The sequence below is a fragment of the Bolinopsis microptera genome, chromosome 13 (genome assembly GCF_026151205.1).
Source record: "Bolinopsis microptera isolate Bmic1 chromosome 13, MBARI_Bmic_1.0, whole genome shotgun sequence".
NCBI lineage: Eukaryota > Metazoa > Ctenophora > Tentaculata > Lobata > Bolinopsidae > Bolinopsis > Bolinopsis microptera.
The window spans coordinates 13,573,067-13,597,096 of NC_087084.1; the positions used below are offsets into that span (position 1 = coordinate 13,573,067).

At 42.6% G+C, this 24,030-nt stretch overlaps 1 protein-coding gene across 3 annotated transcripts in view; it reads left to right on the forward strand.

The window, feature by feature from the left end:
* Positions 1-23,146, forward strand: part of LOC134824687 (cilia- and flagella-associated protein 221-like) — an 83,647-nt gene extending 60,501 nt beyond the window's left edge. For all 3 annotated transcript variants that reach the window (XM_063836659.1, XM_063836657.1, XM_063836658.1), the window contains exons 17-20: positions 5,069-5,230; positions 21,802-21,912; positions 22,297-22,439; positions 22,664-23,146. In XM_063836659.1, coding sequence (XP_063692729.1) covers positions 5,069-5,230; positions 21,802-21,912; positions 22,297-22,439; positions 22,664-22,793 — 546 coding nt within the window. In that variant the 3' untranslated portion in view covers positions 22,794-23,146. The remainder of the gene's footprint in view (positions 1-5,068; positions 5,231-21,801; positions 21,913-22,296; positions 22,440-22,663) is intronic.
* Positions 23,147-24,030: the final 884 nt, after the last annotated feature.

Below are 24,030 nucleotides of genomic sequence, written 5' to 3' on the forward strand. Positions count from 1 at the left end.
GATATAATTGTGTGCAATGACTAATGCAATGTAATGACTATGAAATACATAACAAAAGAGAGAGAATCTTAGCAAATGACAAAGGAACAACTCGTCAAACTGGATTACAATCTCTCAGCAGATTGAAATCGAGTCACTTTAGTCATGTATTAGAGTTAGCAGGCAATCAAGTATATATACATACATTATGAACCAAGCAGTATGGGATTTTGGCTACCGGATAGGAAAATCTTACTATATAATATAAAGCGAGAGTATATATATCCGTACCATTTTACTGACACCACGGCATCAACTTTAACACGACTTTCCGCAAAACCGTAAAAGATATACAACTTAAATTTGTTTGACTGGTTCAAATGGGGGGGGGGGGGGGGGGGGGGGGGCTCATGTTTTTTTGTCCGTTTTTGTCCGTTTGGCAGCTATATTTTCAAAACGGACAAAAAATAAAGCGGACAAAAACGGACAAAAACGGACAAAAACGGACAAAAAATAACAAAAATTGAAATAACATTTAGATGCTTCCTCCTCCTCCTCCTCCTCCTCCTCCTCCTCCTCCTCCTCCTCCTCCTCCTCCTCCTCCTCCTCCTCCTCCTCCTCCTCCTCCTCCTCCTCCTCCTCCTCCTCCTCCTCCTCCTCCTCCTCCTCCTCCTCCTCCTCTTCCACCTTCTCCTCCTCCTCCTCCTCAGCCATCCTCCTCAGCCATCCTCCTCAGTCCTCCTCAGTCCTCCTCAGTCCTCCTCCTCTGCAGTCTTCATCATCCTCCTCAGTCCTCCTCCTCCTGGGTCCTCCTCCTCCTCTTCATCCTCCTCCTCTTCCTCCTCAGTCCTCAGTCCTTCTCCTCAGTCCTCCTCCTCATCCTTTTCGTCAGTACTCCTCCTCCTCAGTCCTCCCCCAGTCCCCCTCCTCCTCCTATTCAGTCCTCCTCCTCCTCCTCAGTTCTCCTCCTTCTCATTCCTCCTTCTGAGTCCTCCTCATTCCTCCTTCTGAGTCCTCCTCCTCCTCCTTCTCCTGAGTCCTCCTCCTGGGACCTCTTTCTCCTCCTCCTTCTCAGTCCTCCTCCTCCTCCCTCTCAGTCATCCTCCTCAGTCATCCTTCTCCTCCTCCTCCTCCTCCAAGGGGATCCTGTTTTTTATCCGTTTTTTCCGTTCGGAACCCTATATTATCAAAACGGACAAAAAATAGAGCGGACAAAAACGGACAAAAAATAACAAAAATGGAAATAATATTTAGATGCTTCCTCCTCCTCCTCAGTCTTCCTCAGTCATCCTCCTCCTCCTCCTGAGTCCTCCTCCTGGGTCCTCCTCCTGGGACCTCCTCCTCTTGGGTCCACCTCCTCTTCATCCTCCTCCTCTTCCTCCTCAGTCCTCAGTTCTCCTCCTCAGCTCAGTCCTCCTTCTCAGTCCTCCTCCTCATCCTTTTCCTCAGTCCTCCTCCTCAGTCCTGCCCAGTCCCCCTCCTCCTCCTATTCACTCCTCCTCCTCCTCCTCCTCCTCCTCCTCCTCCTCCTCCTCCTCCTCAGTCCTCCTCCTCCTCAGTCCTCCTCCTTCTCAGTCCTCCTCCTCCTCCTCAGTCCTCCTCCTCCTCAGTCATCCTCCTCAGTCCTTCTCCTCCTCAGTCCTTCTCCTCTTCCTCCTCCTCCTCAGTCTTCCTCATATTCCTCAGTCCTCCCCCAGTCACTCTCCTCCTCAGTCCTCCCCCAGTCACCCTCCTCCTCATCCTCATCCTCCTCATCAGTCCTCCTTCGCCTTCTCAGTCCTCCTCTTCAGTCCTCCTCCTCCTTTTCCTGGTTCCTCCTCCTCAGTCCGCATTCTCCTCCTCAGTCCTTCTCAGTCCTTTCCCCAGTCACCCTCCTCCTCATCCTCCTCATCAGTCCTCCTTCTCCTTAGTCCTCCTCCTCAGTCCTCCTCCTCCTCCTCCTGGGTTCTCCTCCTGGATCCCTCTTCTCCTCCTCAGTCCTTCTCCTCCTCCTCAGTTATCCTCCTCCTCCTCCTTCTCCTCCTGGGTCCTCCTCCTTCTGCTCACCAGTCCTCCTCCTCAGTCCTCCTCATCCTCTACATCCACTTACTTCTCCTCGTCATCAGTCCTCATCAGTCCTCCTCCTCCCAAGTCATCCTCCTCCTCCTGGGGCCTTTTCCTGTGTCCTCCTCCTCCTGGGTCCTCCTCCTCAGTCCTCCTCCTCTTCCTTCTCCTCAGTCCTTCTCCTCCTCAGTCCTTCTCCTCTTCCTCCTCCTCAGTCTTCCTCCTCCTCAATCCTTTCCCCAGTCACCCTCCTCCTCATCCTCATCCTCCTCATCAGTCCTCCTTCTCCTTCTCAGTCCTCCTTCTCAGTCCTCCTCCTCCTCTTCTTCCTGGTTCCTCCTCCTGGGTCCTCCTTCTCCTCCTCAGTCCTCCTCCTCTTCCTCCTCCTCCTGGGTCCTCCTGATCCTCCTCAGTCTTCTTTCTCCTTCTACTCCTCAGTCCTCCTCCTCCTCAATCCTCCTCTTCCTCCTAAGTCCTCCCCTCCTCAGTCCTCCTAAGTCCTCCCATTCTCAGTCCTCCTCCTCATCAGTCCTCTTCACCAGTCCTCCTCCTCAGTCCTCCTTATCCTCATCCTTCATCTCCTTCCTTCATCTCCTTTCTCCTCCTCATCCTCCTCATACACCTCCTCCTCATCAGTCCTCCTCCTCACTGCTCACTCCTTCTCCTCCTCCTCCTCCTCCTCCTCCTCGTCCTTAGTCCTCTTTATCAGTCCTCATCAGTCCTCATCAGTCCTCCTCCTCCCCAGTCCTCCTTTTGGTGCCTTTTCCTGGGTCCTCCTCCTGGGTCCTCCTCCTCTTGGGTCCTCCTCCTCTTGGGTCCTCCTCCTCTTGGGTCCTCCTCCTCATCCTTCTCCTTAATCCTCCTCCTCCTCAGTCCTCCTCTTGAGTCCTTCTTCTCCTCCTCCTCCTATTCATTCCTCCTCCTCAGTTCTCCTTCTCAGTCTCACTCCTCCTTCTCAGTCCTCCTCCTCCTCTTCTTCCTGGTTCCTCCTCTTGGGTCCTCCTTCTCCTCCTCAGTCCTCCTCCTCTTCCTCCTCTTCCTGGGTCCTCCTGATCCTCCTCAGTCTTCTTCCTCCTTCTACTCCTCAGTCCTCCTCCTGCTCAATCCTCCTCTTCCTCCTAAGTCCTCCCCTCCTCAGTCCTCCTAAGTCCTCCCCTTCTCAGTCCTCCTCCTCATCAGTCCTCTTCACCAGTCCTCCTCCTCAGTCCTCCTTATCCTCATCCTTTATCTCCTTTCTCCTCCTCATCCTCCTCAGATCATACACCTCCTTCTCCTCATCAGTCCTCCTCCTCACTGCTCACTCCTTCTCCTCCTCCTCCTCCTCCTCCTCCTCGTCCTTAGTCCTCTTTATCAGTCCTCATCAGTCCTCATCGGTCCTCCTCCTCCCCAGTCCTCCTCATGGGGCCTTTTCCTGGGTCCTCCTCCTCTTGGGTCCTCCTCCTCTTGAGTCCTTCTTCTCCTCCTCCTATTCATTCCTCCTCCTCAGTTCTCCTTCTCAGTCTCACTCCTCCTCAGCCCCCCTCCTCTCCCTCCTCAGTCCCCCTCCTCAGTCCCCCCTCCTCCTTTTCCTCTCTTTCATCTCTCAATAATTTGTTCAATTTATAATTATTGTTGGTGTTATTGTTAACATAATTTATTGTTATATACTAAAATGTTTTTAAGCGCATTTGAGTCTGACTCAAAATGTGCTCAAGAATCTTTGTGTTTAACAAAGTTTTACTCTCCAGTAATAAAACTTTTCATCCCTTTTTATGTTATTAAAAAATGTGTAGACTATTCTTTGTGCCTTATTGAAGATTAAAAGTTTGAGAAAGGACCATGGTCATTAACCGGGCTACCCATTTCTGCAGATAGCCTGTTACAAATTGTGGAGAAAATTTAAATCAAAAGTTACAATTTTTGTCCGTTTTTGTCCGTTTTTGTCCGTTTTTGTCCGTTTGGCAGCTATATTTTCAAAACGGACAAAAATTAACGGACAAAAACGGACAAAAACGGACAAAAAATAACATGATCCCCCCCCCCCCCCCCTTCAAATACTTTAATGGCCTTCAAATCAGCATGAAAAAAATTAAAAATTGGCCAATGAATAAGAGGGTTAGACGGGTTAGACGGGTTCCGGCTAGTTAATTCTAATTTTTGGGACATCCATATTATATAAAATGTGACTTTTTTCAACTAATATAATTTTTGACAAAATCAAATTTTTTGAAGGCCTATTTCAAAATTCTGTCTACCTTCCAATGTCTATGGATTGAAACCATGTAAGTAACACCCTGTAAGTAACACCATGAAAGTAACACCATGAAAGTAACACCATGTAAGTAACACCATGTAAGTAACACCATTTAAGGGGGCAGGGGGGGCGGCTTTATGAAATGTCTCTCGAAATTGATTTTATAGTTGTTTCTGATAGAGAGGAGTGATATCTATCTGCTGCTTTTGGTCCCATGGAAAAATATTGTTCCTAGCCGAAGTTATCGCCGGTCAAAGGTCAGCGCTCATGTGTAATTGTATTGTATAGAAGATTCTGTTCTATCAGAATTTTAAGATAGGCTTTAGACAATTTTGTATTCGATTTCGATACAGAACACTCTGTAAGTAACACCCTGTAAGTAACACCCTGTAAATAACACATTGTAAGTAACACCTTGTAAGTATAAAGTAACACCCTGTAAGTAACACCCTGTATGTAACACCCTGTAAGTAGCACCCTGTAAGTAACACCCTGTAAGTGACACCCTGTAAGTAATACCATGTAAGTAACACTCTGTAAGTAACACCCTGTAAGTAGCACCCTGTAAGTAACACCTTGTAAGTGACACCCTGTAAACAATACCCTGTAAGTAACACCCTGTAAGTAACACCCTGTAAGTAACACCCTGTAAGTAACACCCTGTAAGTAACACCCTGTAAGTGACACCCTGTAAGTAACACCCTGTAAGTAACACCCTGTAAGTAACACCCTGTAAGTAACACCCTGAAAGTAACACCCTGTAAGTAACACCCTGTAAGTGACACCCTGTAAGTAACACCATTACAATCCCAGGCGCAGTACGGAGGTACTCAGTGTCTGGAGACGAGTGAGGAGTATTACCTGAACCCCCTCCTCCGCCGACCTATCAGACACAGGGGTCCCATACAACCCCTCCACAAACAGGATGTTATACCCGGCACTCAGAGGTGGCACAAGTTCCCCTGTCAGATGCTGGTAAGTGACCACTGTTGTATCCTGACCACTGTTGTATCCTGACCACTGTTGTATCCTGACCACTATTGTATCCTGACCACTATTACTTGTATCCTGGTCCCACTGTTGTACCCTGACCACTATTACTTGTACCCTGGCCACTATTACTTGTACCCTGGTCCCACTGTTGTATCCTGACCACTGTTGTATCCTGACCACTATTACTTGTACCCTGGTCCCACTGTTGTATCCTGACCACTGTTGTATCCTGACCACTGTTGTATCCTGACCACTATTGTATCCTGACCACTATAACTTGTATCCTGGTCCCACTGTTGTACCATGACCACTATTACTTGTACCCTGGCCACTATTACTTGTACCCTGGTCCCACTGTTGTATCCTGACCACTGTTGTATCCTGACCACTATTACTTGTACCCTGGTCCCACTGTTGTATCCTGACCACTATTACTTGTACCCTGGTCCCACTGTTGTATCCTGACCACTGTTGTATCCTGACCACTATTACTTGTATCCTGGTCCCACTGTTGTATCCTGACCACTATTACTTGTATCCTGGTCCCACTGTTGTATCCTGACCACTATTACTTGTATCCTGACCACTATTACTTGTACCCTAGTCCCACTGTTGTATCCTGACCACTATTACTTGTATCCTGACCACTATTACTTGTATCCTGGTCCCACTGTTGTATCCTGACCACTATTACTTGTATCCTGACCACTATTACTTGTACCCTGGTCCCACTGTTGTATCCTGACCACTATTACTTGTATCCTGACCACTATTACTTGTATCCTGGTCCCACTGTTGTATCCTGACCACTATTACTTGTATCCTGACCACTATTACTTGTACCCTGGTCCCACTGTTGTATCCTGACCACTATTACTTGTACCCTGGTCCCACTGTTTTATCCTGACCACTATTACTTGTATCCTGACCACTATTACTTGTACCCTGGTCCCACTGTTGTATCCTGACCACTATTACTTGTATCCTGACCACTATTACTTGTATCCTGGTCCCACTGTTGTATCCTGACCACTATTACTTGTATCCTGACCACTATTACTTGTACCCTGGTCCCACTGTTGTATCCTGACCACTATTACTTGTATCCTGACCACTATTACTTGTATCCTGACCACTATTACTTGTACCCTGGTCCCACTGTTGTATCCTGACCACTGTTGTGTCCTGACCACTATTACTTGTATCCTGGTCCCACTGTTGTATCCTGACCACTATTACTTGTATCCTGGTCCCACTGTTGTATCCTGACCACTATTACTTGTATCCTGACCACTATTACTTGTACCCTGGTCCCACTGTTGTATCCTGACCACTATTACTTGTATCCTGACCACTATTACTTGTACCCTGGTCCCACTGTTGTATCCTGACCACTATTACTTGTATCCTGACCACTATCACTTGTATCCTGGTCCCACTGTTGTATCCTGACCACTGTTGTATCCTGACCACTATTACTTGTACCCTGGTCCCACTGTTGTATCCTGACCACTGTTGTATCCTGACCACTATTACTTGTACCCTGGTCCCACTGTTGTATTCTGACCACTGTTGTATCCTGACCACTATTACTTGTATCCTGACCACTATTACTTGTATCCTGACCACTATTACTTGTATCCTGACCACTATTACTTGTATCCTGACCACTATTACTTGTATCCTGACCACTATTACTTGTACCCTGGTCCCACTGTTGTATCCTGACCACTATTACTTGTATCCTGGTCCCACTGTTGTATCCTGACCACTGTTGTATCCTGACCACTATTACTTGTACCCTGGTCCCACTGTTGTATCCTGACCACTGTTGTATCCTGACCACTATTACTTGTACCCTGACCACTATTACTTGTATCCTGACCACTATTACTTGTACCCTGACCACTATTACTTGTACCCTGGTCCCACTGTTGTATCCTGACCACTATTACTTGTATCCTGGTCCCACTGTTGTATCCTGACCACTGTTGTATCCTGACCACTATTACTTGTATCCTGACCACTATTACTTGTACCTTGGTCCCACTGTTGTATCCTGACCACTATTACTTGTATCCTGACCACTATTACTTGTATCCTGACCACTATTACTTGTACCCTGGTCCCACTGTTGTATCCTGACCACTATTACTTGTATCCTGGTCCCACTGTTGTATCCTGACCACTGTTGTATCCTGACCACTATTACTTGTATCCTGGTCCCACTGTTGTATCCTGACCACTATTACTTGTATCCTGACCACTATTACTTGTATCCTGGTCCCACTGTTGTATCCTGACCACTGTTGTATCCTGACCACTATTACTTGTACCCTGGTCCCACTGTTGTATCCTGACCACTGTTGTATCCTGACCACTATTACTTGTACCCTGGTCCCACTGTTGTATCCTGACCACTGTTGTATCCTGACCACTATTACTTGTATCCTGACCACTATTACTTGTATCCTGACCACTATTACTTGTATCCTGACCACTATTACTTGTATCCTGACCACTATTACTTGTATCCTGACCACTATTACTTGTACCCTGGTCCCACTGTTGTATCCTGACCACTATTACTTGTATCCTGGTCCCACTGTTGTATCCTGACCACTGTTGTATCCTGACCACTATTACTTGTACCCTGGTCCCACTGTTGTATCCTGACCACTGTTGTATCCTGACCACTATTACTTGTACCCTGACCACTATTACTTGTATCCTGACCACTATTACTTGTACCCTGACCACTATTACTTGTACCCTGGTCCCACTGTTGTATCCTGACCACTATTACTTGTATCCTGGTCCCACTGTTGTATCCTGACCACTGTTGTATCCTGACCACTATTACTTGTATTCTGACCACTATTACTTGTACCCTGGTCCCACTGTTGTATCCTGACCACTATTACTTGTATCCTGACCACTATTACTTGTATCCTGACCACTATTACTTGTACCCTGGTCCCACTGTTGTATCCTGACCACTATTACTTGTATCCTGGTCCCACTGTTGTATCCTGACCACTGTTGTATCCTGACCACTATTACTTGTATCCTGGTCCCACTGTTGTATCCTGACCACTATTACTTGTATCCTGGTCCCACTGTTGTATCCTGACCACTGTTGTATCCTGACCACTATTACTTGTATCCTGACCACTATTACTTGTATCCTGACCACTATTACTTGTACCCTGGTCCCACTGTTGTATCCTGACCACTATTACTTGTACCCTGGTCCCACTGTTGTATCCTGACCACTATTACTTGTATCCTGACCACTATTACTTGTATCCTGACCACTATTACTTGTATCCTGGTCCCACTGTTGTATCCTGACCACTGTTGTATCCTGACCACTATTACTTGTACCCTGGTCCCACTGTTGTATCCTGACCACTGTTGTATCCTGACCACTATTACTTGTACCCTGGTCCCACTGTTGTATCCTGACCACTATTACTTGTATCCTGACCACTATTACTTGTACCCTGGTCCCACTGTTGTACCCTGACCACTATTACTTGTATCCTGACCACTATTACTTGTATCCTGACCACTGTTGTATCCTGACCACTATTACTTGTACCCTGGTCCCACTGTTGTATCCTGACCACTGTTGTATCCTGACCACTATTACTTGTACCCTGGTCCCACTGTTGTATCCTGACCACTATTACTTGTATCCTGACCACTATTACTTGTATCCTGACCACTATTACTTGTATCCTGGTCCCACTGTTGTATCCTGACCACTGTTGTATCCTGACCACTATTACTTGTACCCTGGTCCCACTGTTGTATCCTGACCACTGTTGTATCCTGACCACTATTACTTGTACCCTGGTCCCACTGTTGTATCCTGACCACTATTACTTGTATCCTGACCACTATTACTTGTACCCTGGTCCCACTGTTGTACCCTGACCACTATTACTTGTATCCTGACCACTATTACTTGTATCCTGACCACTGTTGTATCCTGACCACTATTACTTGTACCCTGGTCCCACTGTTGTATCCTGACCACTGTTGTATCCTGACCACTATTACTTGTACCCTGGTCCCACTGTTGTATCCTGACCACTGTTGTATCCTGGTCCCACTGTTGTATCCTGACCACTGTTGTACCCTGACCACTATTACTTGTATCCTGACCACTATTACTTGTACCCTGACCACTATTACTTGTATCCTGACCACTATTACTTGTACCCTGACCACTATTACTTGTACCCTGACCACTATTACTTGTACCCTGACCACTATTACTTGTACCCTGACCACTATTACTTGTACCCTGGTCCCACTGTTGTATCCCGACCACTGTTGTATCCTGACCACTATTACTTGTATCCTGACCACTATTACTTGTACCCTGGTCCCACTGTTGTATCCTGACCACTATTACTTGTATCCTGACCACTATTACTTGTACCCTGGTCCCACTGTTGTACCCTGACCACTATTACTTGTATCCTGACCACTATTACTTGTATCCTGACCACTATTACTTGTATCCTGACCACTATTACTTGTACCCTGGTCCCACTGTTGTATCCTGACCACTGTTGTATCCTGACCACTATTACTTGTACCCTGGTCCCACTGTTGTATCCTGACCACTGTTGTATCCTGACCACTATTACTTGTACCCTGGTCCCACTGTTGTATCCTGACCACTGTTGTATCCTGACCACTATTACTTGTACCCTGGTCTCACTGTTGTATCCTGACCACTGTTGTATCCTGGTCCCACTGTTTTATCCTGACCACTGTTGTACCCTGACCACTATTACTTGTATCCTGACCACTATTACTTGTATCCTGACCACTATTACTTGTACCCTGACCACTATTACTTGTACCCTGACCACTATTACTTGTACCCTGACCACTATTACTTGTACCCTGACCACTATTACTTGTACCCTGGCCACTATTACTTGTATCCTGACCACTATTACTTGTACCCTGACCACTATTACTTGTACCCTGACCACTATTACTTGTACCCTGACCACTATTACTTGTACCCTGACCACTATTACTTGTACCCTGACCACTATTACTTGTATCCTGACCACTATTACTTGTATCCTGACCACTATTACTTGTATCCTGACCACTATTACTTGTATCCTGACCACTATTACTTGTATCCTGACCACTATTACTTGTACCCTGGTCCCACTGTTGTATCCTGACCACTATTACTTGTATCCTGGTCCCACTGTTGTATCCTGACCACTATTACTTGTATCCTGACCACTATTACTTGTACCCTGGTCCCACTGTTGTATCCTGACCACTGTTGTATCCTGACCACTATTACTTGTACCCTGGTCCCACTGTTGTATCCTGACCACTGTTGTATCCTGGTCCCACTGTTGTATCCTGACCACTGTTGTACCCTGACCACTATTACTTGTATCCTGACCACTATTACTTGTATCCTGACCACTATTACTTGTATCCTGACCACTATTACTTGTACCCTGACCACTATTATTTGTATCCTGGTCCCACTGTTGTATCCTGACCACTGTTGTATCCTGACCACTATTACTTGTACCCTGGTCCCACTGTTGTATCCTGACCACTATTACTTGTATCCTGACCACTATTACTTGTATCCTGACCACTATTACTTGTATCCTGACCACTATTACTTGTACCCTGGTCCCACTGTTGTATCCTGACCACTGTTGTATCCTGACCACTATTACTTGTACCCTGGTCCCACTGTTGTATCCTGACCACTGTTGTATCCTGGTCCCACTGTTGTATCCTGACCACTGTTGTACCCTGACCACTATTACTTGTATCCTGACCACTATTACTTGTATCCTGACCACTATTACTTGTACCCTGACCACTATTACTTGTACCCTGACCACTATTACTTGTACCCTGACCACTATTACTTGTACCCTGACCACTATTACTTGTACCCTGACCACTATTACTTGTATCCTGACCACTATTACTTGTACCCTGACCACTATTACTTGTACCCTGACCACTATTACTTGTACCCTGACCACTATTACTTGTACCCTGACCACTATTACTTGTACCCTGACCACTATTACTTGTATCCTGACCACTATTACTTGTATCCTGACCACTATTACTTGTATCCTGACCACTATTACTTGTATCCTGACCACTATTACTTGTATCCTGACCACTATTACTTGTACCCTGGTCCCACTGTTGTATCCTGACCACTATTACTTGTATCCTGGTCCCACTGTTGTATCCTGACCACTATTACTTGTATCCTGACCACTATTACTTGTACCCTGGTCCCACTGTTGTATCCTGACCACTGTTGTATCCTGACCACTATTACTTGTACCCTGGTCCCACTGTTGTATCCTGACCACTGTTGTATCCTGGTCCCACTGTTGTATCCTGACCACTGTTGTACCCTGACCACTATTACTTGTATCCTGACCACTATTACTTGTATCCTGACCACTATTACTTGTATCCTGACCACTATTACTTGTACCCTGACCACTATTACTTGTATCCTGACCACTATTACTTGTACCCTGACCACTATTACTTGTACCCTGACCACTATTACTTGTACCCTGACCACTATTACTTGTATCCTGACCACTATTACTTGTATCCTGACCACTATTACTTGTATCCTGACCACTATTACTTGTACCCTGATCCCACTGTTGTATCCTGACCACTATTACTTGTACCCTGGTCCCACTGTTGTATCCTGACCACTATTACTTGTATCCTGACCACTATCACTTGTATCCTGGTCCCACTGTTGTATCCTGACCACTGTTGTATCCTGACCACTATTACTTGTACCCTGGTCCCACTGTTGTATCCTGACCACTGTTGTATCCTGACCACTATTACTTGTACCCTGGTCCCACTGTTGTATTCTGACCACTGTTGTATCCTGACCACTATTACTTGTATCCTGACCACTATTACTTGTATCCTGACCACTATTACTTGTATACTGACCACTATTACTTGTATCCTGACCACTATTACTTGTATCCTGACCACTATTACTTGTACCCTGGTCCCACTGTTGTATCCTGACCACTATTACTTGTATCCTGGTCCCACTGTTGTATCCTGACCACTGTTGTATCCTGACCACTATTACTTGTACCCTGGTCCCACTGTTGTATCCTGACCACTGTTGTATCCTGACCACTATTACTTGTACCCTGACCACTATTACTTGTATCCTGACCACTATTACTTGTACCCTGACCACTATTACTTGTACCCTGGTCCCACTGTTGTATCCTGACCACTATTACTTGTATCCTGGTCCCACTGTTGTATCCTGACCACTGTTGTATCCTGACCACTATTACTTGTATCCTGACCACTATTACTTGTACCTTGGTCCCACTGTTGTATCCTGACCACTATTACTTGTATCCTGACCACTATTACTTGTATCCTGACCACTATTACTTGTACCCTGGTCCCACTGTTGTATCCTGACCACTATTACTTGTATCCTGGTCCCACTGTTGTATCCTGACCACTGTTGTATCCTGACCACTATTACTTGTATCCTGGTCCCACTGTTGTATCCTGACCACTATTACTTGTATCCTGACCACTATTACTTGTATCCTGGTCCCACTGTTGTATCCTGACCACTGTTGTATCCTGACCACTATTACTTGTACCCTGGTCCCACTGTTGTATCCTGACCACTGTTGTATCCTGACCACTATTACTTGTACCCTGGTCCCACTGTTGTATCCTGACCACTGTTGTATCCTGACCACTATGGACGTGTTCAAACCTGGTTGGTGGTTTTGTTACATTTCTCCCACTCTTTACTTCTGGGCCCCCAGATTGAAATCTGTAACATTTTAAGAAAAACTGAAACTACTGACAAAAACTAGACCCTTTGACTGAGGGCACCCTTGAATCAGAATTTTTGTAACATATTCAGGTCCTGAGATATAGCAGTTTAGTTGGGGGCCCTGGATATTGAATTTTGTAACACATTTCTATGTTACACTTTTTCAATGAGTTTTTAGAGAAGCTTCTTGATAGTTTTTCAAGTTCAGACCAGTTTTTCTAGGTCACAAAGGGTTCCATCAACCATATTATTGACCAAATTTTGTACTTGGGCCCAAAACATTGAATTCTGTAACATATTTATGTTTTCACTGCCAAGGTCATATCTGGAATATTCAATATATTTTTGTATTGGTAACATGGTTTTTAGATTCTCATACAAAATTCTGAAGCAATCCTTATTCATATAATTTGATAAAATGGCTGCGGAACTTGAATTATGTAACATTAGAAATTAAGTGTATAGAGTATGTACCCTAGTGTGAGGGGTGTTAGGTAAGCTTTATTATAGTTTTTGAAGTTCAGACCAGTTTTTTCAGGTCACAAAGGGTTCCATCAACCATATTCTTGACCAAATTTTGTACTTGGGCCCAAAACATTGAATTTTGTAACATATTTATGTTTTTACTACAAAGCTCATATTTGGAATGTTCAATATATTCTTGTACTAGTAACATGGTTTTTAGATTCTCATACAGAATTGTAAAGCAATCCTTATTCGTATAATTTGATAAAATGGCTACGGAACTTGAATAATGTAACATTAGAAAGTAAATTTATAGAGTATAGTATATACAGGGTGGCCCATAAGTGACTACCCACACGCAACCTCTTAATAACTCACGTAATTCGTCTCCAAATTGCACCAAAATTTCAGAGATTATAGATATGGGTCAAACTTAGATTTCCTGAAAGTTTCGTAAGCCACGCCCAATTACAGTGGGCGTGGCGTGACACTCCCTCTTTTTCACTATTGTCTTCATAAAATGAGAACGCTTTAAGCTAAGAACTCAAAATTTTTTGCACACATGTGGCTTGATAATTGAAAACCTTTCCCAAAGATTCAAGTTCATTGCTTAAAATATGGCTAAGTTATGACCATTTCAAAACTCATCGGATACGTGATCCGAGCACTCAGTCAGTGATCTGATCTCGTCACTTGGTTAATGGCCTGTTTGGCTCACATGCACCGCTTGATTGGTTGCAGCCTGCTTATGGGCCGGCCTATACAGCTGACTGCACCTAAAACGCTATCACACGAATTTATGGTGGTGTCACCATTTCAGGGCTTGTTGTATGTATCCTAGTGTGAGGGGTGTTAGGCAAGCTATATTATAGTTTTTGAAGTTCAGACCAGTTTGCCTAGGTCATAAAGGGTTCCATCAACCATATTATTGACCATATTTTGTACTTGGGCCCAAAACATTTAATTTTGTAACGTTTTAATGTTCCGGTCAAGCATTTTGTACACCAAAATTGTAAAATTTTGTATAAATTACGAGTCAATTGTCACTCTGCCACTTCAGTGATTCCATTAAATTTTCTTAGTACATTTAGCTAGTTTATAGTAGATACACACGATCACAGAATAGAGGAGCACAATTGGGCTCTTTGTTCTGCGACCGTGTTTCCTCGGTGGGCCGACAGGTTTTTGTTGTGTAGTAGTGCTGGGGAAGAAACACGCTTTAAATATCAATGAATGTAAATATTGTTAATTGACATTAGTGCCACAGTTTATGTGGTAAAAACAAATTTATGGTCAAACATTATATATCGTAGAAGGGCATGATTTACCCACATCACTAAGCATCTGGATGGACAATTAGCACACAAGGATAAACTGAGCTTTAAACATGACCACCAGCAATAGCATATAACCATAGCTCCAAAATAAATAAATTGCTCTACATAGAAACATCTGGCCTGATCTTATCACATTGTGGTCCCCTGGGGTTCGGTAAAGCCCTTACAGGCAACTGGGTCCTTTTACCAGCCACAATAAAACTAGTCATGCCAGTACTGTCATAAACTGTAACCGACTATTTAAAAATAAGATATATTTTGCTAGAATTCTAAATTTTAAGCCATAGAGCAATCTTCTCAATTTTAAAATTTAAAAATAACTTTTTACCCTAACTATGATGTGGTGGCATTTCATACTTAACTAAAATTCAACTTTGAAAGTCAATAGATTATTAGTCACAACAAAATTATAGTTTAAGACATCCATTTTGCATTGTGTTTCCATTATTAGAATTTATGATATGTATTGATTGAATAATTGGTAATAAATTTAACTTTTGTTTTATTAAAAAAAAAAAAAAAAAAAAAAAAAGTGGATAAACTCGTGACCTGACATTTTATTGTTACAAATTTCAATATAAAGGGCCCAATTTCTATTTTCTATACAATTTGATATATAAATTAAACGTTTTTAAATATCCAACCTTTACTCTAATTAGCTATATTCATTTGATTAAATTTACCGCGTTCTGTCGTAAATTTAAATTACATTACATTCAAATTGTTACAAAATTCAATAATTTGGTCCCAATTATCATTTTTTAAATTTGTTAAGTTGTTTCATGTCTTTATTTTAATGCATCAGCCAACTTAAAACCAATACTAGATCAAACACCTCTGTATAACATACTCATTTGTAACCATGTTACGTTATTCAAAGAAATGGGCCTTTTATTGATTATGAGCCATATACCAAGATTGTTGTAATGCCTTTATACAAGAATTGCTGCACTAATAACCTGGTTTTAGAGTTAAATACATATCCTACACTAGCTGTGGTTGTGACAAACTATAAAGATATCATGAAAACAAGATGTTACAAAATGTCCATTTTGGGCCTTTTTATGAACTCAAAAGTGGGCCTTTTTTCATTCCGCAGCTAAGCAAATACCTAAAGTACATTTTTGTGAAGCAAGAATCTTTAGAATTTAATAATTGGCTGAGCCATTGAAAAGTGTAACCAAATGTTACATTTTTCAATATAACTGGGCCATTTTACAATATTATTCATAGCCGATGACCTGAGACTATTTGTTATGACAATTATGATCATATCTGAAAGTTTCAAGACCATCGAGTAATTATTAATGGAGTTATTGTAAAAATGAGAAAATCGCCCATTTTGGCAGTGTAACAAAACCACCAACCAGGTTTGAACATGTCCCTATTACTTGTATCCTGACCACTATTACTTGTATCCTGACCACTATTACTTGTATCCTGACCACTATTACTTGTATCCTGACCACTATTACTTGTATCCTGACCACTATTACTTGTACCCTGGTCCCACTGTTGTATCCTGACCACTATTACTTGTATCCTGGTCCCACTGTTGTATCCTGACCACTGTTGTATCCTGACCACTATTACTTGTACCCTGGTCCCACTGTTGTATCCTGACCACTGTTGTATCCTGACCACTATTACTTGTACCCTGACCACTATTACTTGTATCCTGACCACTATTACTTGTACCCTGACCACTATTACTTGTACCCTGGTCCCACTGTTGTATCCTGACCACTATTACTTGTATCCTGGTCCCACTGTTGTATCCTGACCACTGTTGTATCCTGACCACTATTACTTGTATTCTGACCACTATTACTTGTACCCTGGTCCCACTGTTGTATCCTGACCACTATTACTTGTATCCTGACCACTATTACTTGTATCCTGACCACTATTACTTGTACCCTGGTCCCACTGTTGTATCCTGACCACTATTACTTGTATCCTGGTCCCACTGTTGTATCCTGACCACTGTTGTATCCTGACCACTATTACTTGTATCCTGGTCCCACTGTTGTATCCTGACCACTATTACTTGTATCCTGGTCCCACTGTTGTATCCTGACCACTGTTGTATCCTGACCACTATTACTTGTATCCTGACCACTATTACTTGTATCCTGACCACTATTACTTGTACCCTGGTCCCACTGTTGTATCCTGACCACTATTACTTGTACCCTGGTCCCACTGTTGTATCCTGACCACTATTACTTGTATCCTGACCACTATTACTTGTATCCTGACCACTATTACTTGTATCCTGGTCCCACTGTTGTATCCTGACCACTATTACTTGTATCCTGACCACTATTACTTGTACCCTGGTCCCACTGTTGTACCCTGACCACTATTACTTGTATCCTGACCACTATTACTTGTATCCTGACCACTATTACTTGTATCCTGACCACTATTACTTGTACCCTGGTCCCACTGTTGTATCCTGACCACTGTTGTATCCTGACCACTATTACTTGTACCCTGGTCCCACTGTTGTATCCTGACCACTGTTGTATCCTGACCACTATTACTTGTACCCTGGTCCCACTGTTGTATCCTGACCACTGTTGTATCCTGACCACTATTACTTGTACCCTGGTCCCACTGTTGTATCCTGACCACTATTACTTGTATCCTGACCACTATTACTTGTATCCTGGTCCCACTGTTGTATCCTGACCACTGTTGTATCCTGACCACTATTACTTGTACCCTGGTCCCACTGTTGTATCCTGACCACTGTTGTATCCTGGTCCCACTGTTGTATCCTGACCACTGTTGTACCCTGACCACTATTACTTGTATCCTGACCACTATTACTTGTACCCTGACCACTATTACTTGTATCCTGACCACTATTACTTGTACCCTGACCACTATTACTTGTACCCTGACCACTATTACTTGTACCCTGACCACTATTACTTGTACCCTGACCACTATTACTTGTACCCTGACCACTATTACTTGTATCCTGACCACTATTACTTGTACCCTGACCACTATTACTTGTATCCTGACCACTATTACTTGTATCCTGACCACTATTACTTGTATCCTGACCACTATTACTTGTACCCTGACCACTATTACTTGTACCCTGACCACTATTACTTGTATCCTGACCACTATTACTTGTACCCTGACCACTATTACTTGTATCCTGACCACTATTACTTGTACCCTGACCACTATTACTTGTATCCTGACCACTATTACTTGTACCCTGACCACTATTACTTGTACCCTGACCACTATTACTTGTATCCTGACCACTATTACTTGTATCCTGACCACTATTACTTGTACCCTGACCACTATTACTTGTATCCTGACCACTATTACTTGTACCCTGACCACTATTACTTGTATCCTGACCACTATTACTTGTATCCTGACCACTATTACTTGTACCCTGATCCCACTGTTGTATCCTGACCACTATTACTTGTACCCTGGTCCCACTGTTGTATCCTGACCACTATTACTTGTATCCTGACCACTATTACTTGTATCCTGGTCCCACTGTTGTATCCTGACCACTGTTGTATCCTGACCACTATTACTTGTACCCTGGTCCCACTGTTGTATCCTGACCACTGTTGTATCCTGGTCCCACTGTTGTATCCTGACCACTGTTGTACCCTGACCACTATTACTTGTATCCTGACCACTATTACTTGTACCCTGACCACTATTACTTGTATCCTGACCACTATTACTTGTACCCTGACCACTATTACTTGTACCCTGACCACTATTACTTGTACCCTGACCACTATTACTTGTACCCTGACCACTATTACTTGTACCCTGACCACTATTACTTGTATCCTGACCACTATTACTTGTACCCTGACCACTATTACTTGTATCCTGACCACTATTACTTGTATCCTGACCACTATTACTTGTATCCTGACCACTATTACTTGTACCCTGACCACTATTACTTGTACCCTGACCACTATTACTTGTATCCTGACCACTATTACTTGTACCCTGACCACTATTACTTGTATCCTGACCACTATTACTTGTACCCTGACCACTATTACTTGTATCCTGACCACTATTACTTGTACCCTGACCACTATTACTTGTACCCTGACCACTATTACTTGTATCCTGACCACTATTACTTGTATCCTGACCACTATTACTTGTACCCTGACCACTATTACTTGTATCCTGACCACTATTACTTGTACCCTGACCACTATTACTTGTATCCTGACCACTATTACTTGTATCCTGACCACTATTACTTGTACCCTGATCCCACTGTTGTATCCTGACCACTATTACTTTTATCCTGGTCCCACTGTTGTATCCTTACCACTATTACTTGTATCCTGACCACTATTACTTGTACCCTGGTCCCACTGTTGTACCCTGACCACTATTACTTGTATCCTGACCACTATTACTTGTACCCTGGTCCCACTGTTGTATCCTGACCACTGTTGTATCCTGACCACTGTTGTATCCTGACCACTATTACTTGTACCCTGGTCCCACTGTTGTATCCTGACCACTGTTGTATCCTGACCACTATTACTTGTACCCTGGTCCCACTGTTGTATCCTGACCACTGTTGTATGATTATCAGAAATACACTCTCACTGCCGTTCATTATCAGAAATACACTCTCACTGCCGTTTTAAAATTGTTAGCTCTCGTTATCGCACTGCTTATCTCTTGATAATTACACCGCTACTGCGCTGCTAGCTTGTTGTGCTGATCTTTACGATGGCAGATTTGGACTTGGAAAGTATCAATTACATGTGGAATGAGATGTTCACCTGGAGCAAAGAGACTCTGAAGAAATTTGGCAAGCCTTACGGAAAGTTAAAGGACATTGCGGACGCTAAGAACTTCAACAGACTGAATAAGCCGGAGATTGTCGATGTGTGTGGTCGATCTTTTGAGTATACGAACTATCTTATGGAGACCGTTGAAGCGTATAAGAATGTGTTGACCAGACTTCAGGGTCAGTTAATTGAGAAGCAAGAGCAGGTTATCAGTGTTCAGGCCGAGCTATCAGCTTGCAAGACTGAGCAACTTGAAGCGATGAAGAAAACTGTGTCAAGTTCAGTTGCTGATTCAGTGAAAGCGGAGTTCCAATCTTACAGCTCAGTCGTTCAAAGTTTGCCAGCACAGTCTCCAGTTATCAGCCCGGAAGCATTGACGTCTGTAGTCAAGACTATTGTTGCAGAGGAGGACCGCAGCAGGAACCTTCTTATCTTCGGTCTGCCTGAGGAAAAAGAAGAGAAGCTCGAATCTCAAGTCAGTGAAGTTCTAGAAACTATTGGCATAAAGCCAAAAGTAGAGGCTCAGAGAATAGGAAAAAAGAAAACGGTTGACTCAACGCGACCAGTTAAAGTTATCACCTCAAACTCGCTCATCATTAATCAGATTCTGAGGAATGCCAGGAACCTGCGGCAGAGTGAGAAGTTTAAGACAGTTTTCTTGAGCCCTGATCGGTCTGTCGAACAGAGGAAGCTCCGGAAAGATCTGGTACAGGACATGAAGAAGCGGGCACTTGCAGAACCGACCAAAAAGTTTTACATAAAGGACGGGCAAATTTATTGTGCCGATGAGAGCAACGGTTGACAACTTTTTTTGAGTGTGTGTTTCGTGTGCTGTTTTGATATGTTTTGGACCTTGTTTGTGAGGGACATATTGGTAGCTGTAGTTATTTTCTATACAAGACTGAATAGTCTTCAGGCTTTAGCTGAGCTTTAATTTCCGACACAGTTTTGTTGAGCCACTAGTCCATGATGGGGAATATTTATATATATAAATTAAAAGTAGCTATGACCATTAAGAGTTAAATATATTGTTTATAAACAATATATTTAACTCTTAATGGTCATAGCTACTTTTAATTTCATGAATCATACAGATTTTAAAGTACGCTGGTACGATTTTTATCTTATTAAATTGCTGTTCAATATCTATTTTAGTAAACATTAACTGGGGTAGTAAAACCCAGTTCCCAATCAATCGTATCCTGGTCCCACTGTTGTATCCTGACCACTGTTGTACCCTGACCACTATTACTTGTATCCTGACCACTATTACTTGTACCCTGACCACTATTACTTGTATCCTGACCACTATTACTTGTACCCTGACCACTATTACTTGTATCCTGACCACTATTACTTGTACCCTGACCACTATTACTTGTACCCTGACCACTATTACTTGTACCCTGACCACTATTACTTGTATCCTGACCACTATTACTTGTACCCTGACCACTATTACTTGTATCCTGACCACTATTACTTGTATCCTGACCACTATTACTTGTATCCTGACCACTATTACTTGTACCCTGACCACTATTACTTGTACCCTGACCACTATTACTTGTATCCTGACCACTATTACTTGTACCCTGACCACTATTACTTGTATCCTGACCACTATTACTTGTACCCTGACCACTATTACTTGTATCCTGACCACTATTACTTGTACCCTGACCACTATTACTTGTACCCTGACCACTATTACTTGTATCCTGACCACTATTACTTGTATCCTGACCACTATTACTTGTACCCTGACCACTATTACTTGTATCCTGACCACTATTACTTGTACCCTGACCACTATTACTTGTATCCTGACCACTATTACTTGTATCCTGACCACTATTACTTGTATCCTGACCACTATTATTTGTACCCTGATCACTATTACTTGTATCCTGACCACTGTTGTATCCTGACCACTATTATTTGTACCCTGTGGTCGCAGTTTTCAACGTAAAATGCGTCCAATACATTCTATTTTAAAATGACTAACCCATTCTCATTTCCCAGGTTAGTGTGAATAACATGAGTACTATAGGAAGTGTTTGGTGTCCGAGAAGAGAAGGTCTGTTACAGGATCCTATACCCGAGTTAATGACTGAACTCACTCCAGATCTAGAGGTTTGTACTTCACTTTCACCTTGTTTCACTTTCACCTTGTTTCACTTTCACCTTCTTTCTCTCGGCCAGTCATGGGAATGTACGTCCAAATTTACAGGAAATCACCAACATCTACAATTGAACCTGTAAATTTAAGTTTATACATTTTACCTTTTCGGCCATTTTGCCATTGTTTCTATCAACAAATTTCAAAAAGAATCATACCCGAACGAATGAGTCTGGGCGATCGACAAATTTTGCCATTTTCTCATTTTGCGCGATCTACATAATTAACACTTTAATAGTTATAACAACGAGAACACCTCTCTCTCTCCAATACCACAGCTGTTTTCTGTAAACCTCAGGAGCTCTAAACAAACTTAATTAATAATAATTAAACATCAGATCGGAGAGGACGAGGAGGTGGGAGCTCTAATTCACCCTACTCCCGAGAGTGTAGCCGAGCAGTTTCTCCTTCAGTTCGAAAAGGAGGAGGATCCCTTACCTCACATGTACACTTCACACGATATTAACGGTCCCATACACAGGTATTTGTTAATTAATTAATTAATTAATTAATGTTGATGTTTATATTATTATTGAGCTGATCGTGTTATTGTCACTCACAATTCAAACAATTACAATCAAATTTGACTAGCTGGAGACTTTGATATTCATCTAATTAAGTTGAATTCGATTTACGAATATCGGTTGTTATTATGAGAAGGCATGTGTGATGTGACGATTTAATAAAATGTATCCCAAACTTCAGATTGACAAGGGAAGAACAACTGGCTGAGTTTGATTTAGAACGACAGAACAAACTCGGCAAGACAATCCATCGCAAACTCGACACCTTACAAGATCACATTCGAAACAAAGACCTTCACTTGGACGTTTAGAAACTTTATCTTGAATATAAGTCGCAGAATGTTGTGATTAAACGGGAATAGTTGTCCAAGAGGGTGTTGAATAAGACAGTAAATCTTAAGGTTTAAAAGTGATAACTTTGTTTGAGGGTTGAGGTTATACATCAGAAATTGGTCAAGTTTGAATTGGAATTGGAATGGCGGACTCTTTTTAGAACAATCTTCCGACAACGTACTTTCACAAACTTTCATAAAAGGTTCAACTACGTGTAAGTTATTGTTTTTACGTCGAAATAAAAATTTGCTATTTAATGTTTATAGATGTACAGATAAGTTCTTGTTAGTAGTTCTACTATTTGCTGCTCATAGCAGCTGTCAGAAATTTATTACAACTAGTTTTATTTTATCTGGTACTGGTTGGGGACATTTGTCCATGTACTTAAGTTTACATATTACGAAATCAGCCGGGGGAGCCGGGAGGGGGACGGGGGTTTCCAAATGATTACGCTAGTGTAATTTTGACACAATACACAATAACTATGTGTAAAATTGATTATGGAGGAGGAGGGGGTGAAAAAATTGGCCAGAAAGTGATTACGTAATTTATGTGAACGCCTCCTTACAGTATAATTGCAAGTAGTTTGTCATTTTGTCCAGTATCCGACTAGTGATGTGAATTGTGAATGCAGCTCAGCTCAAAACACGGTTGAAGTGATTGAAATGGAAGATATATAGAATTAGATGTGGATTATACTGGCGGGGTATTGTTTGTTTACATTAATAGTGAGCACATGTTAAGCAGGCTGAGGAGGTGATAATTGTTTGTTTACATTTTAGGTGGAGCACATGTTAAGCAGGCTGATGAGGTGATACATATTTTGTATTATAGAAGGCGTGTAACACTTGTAACGCCTTCTTGTTACCCCCCTTTGAGGGCCCCGAATTATTTTCTGAACGAAAGCTCAAAAATAACCGAGAAATCGACCTTCTTATTAACTCATTTTGATATAAATAATAATATAATCACAATAAAACTTTGGCTTGAATTAGGTTTCCTCACCAAGGTGGTCCAAAATTAACTACCCACACGCAACCCTTTAATAACTCACGTAATTCTTTTTAGAATTGCACAGAAATTTCAGAGATTATAGATATGGGTCAAACTTAGATTTCCTGAAAGTTTCGTCAAATTTAAATAATTACAGTGGGTGTGGCACGCCAATCCTTCTTTTCGCTATTGTCACCATAAAGTGAGAAACTGAGAACGCTT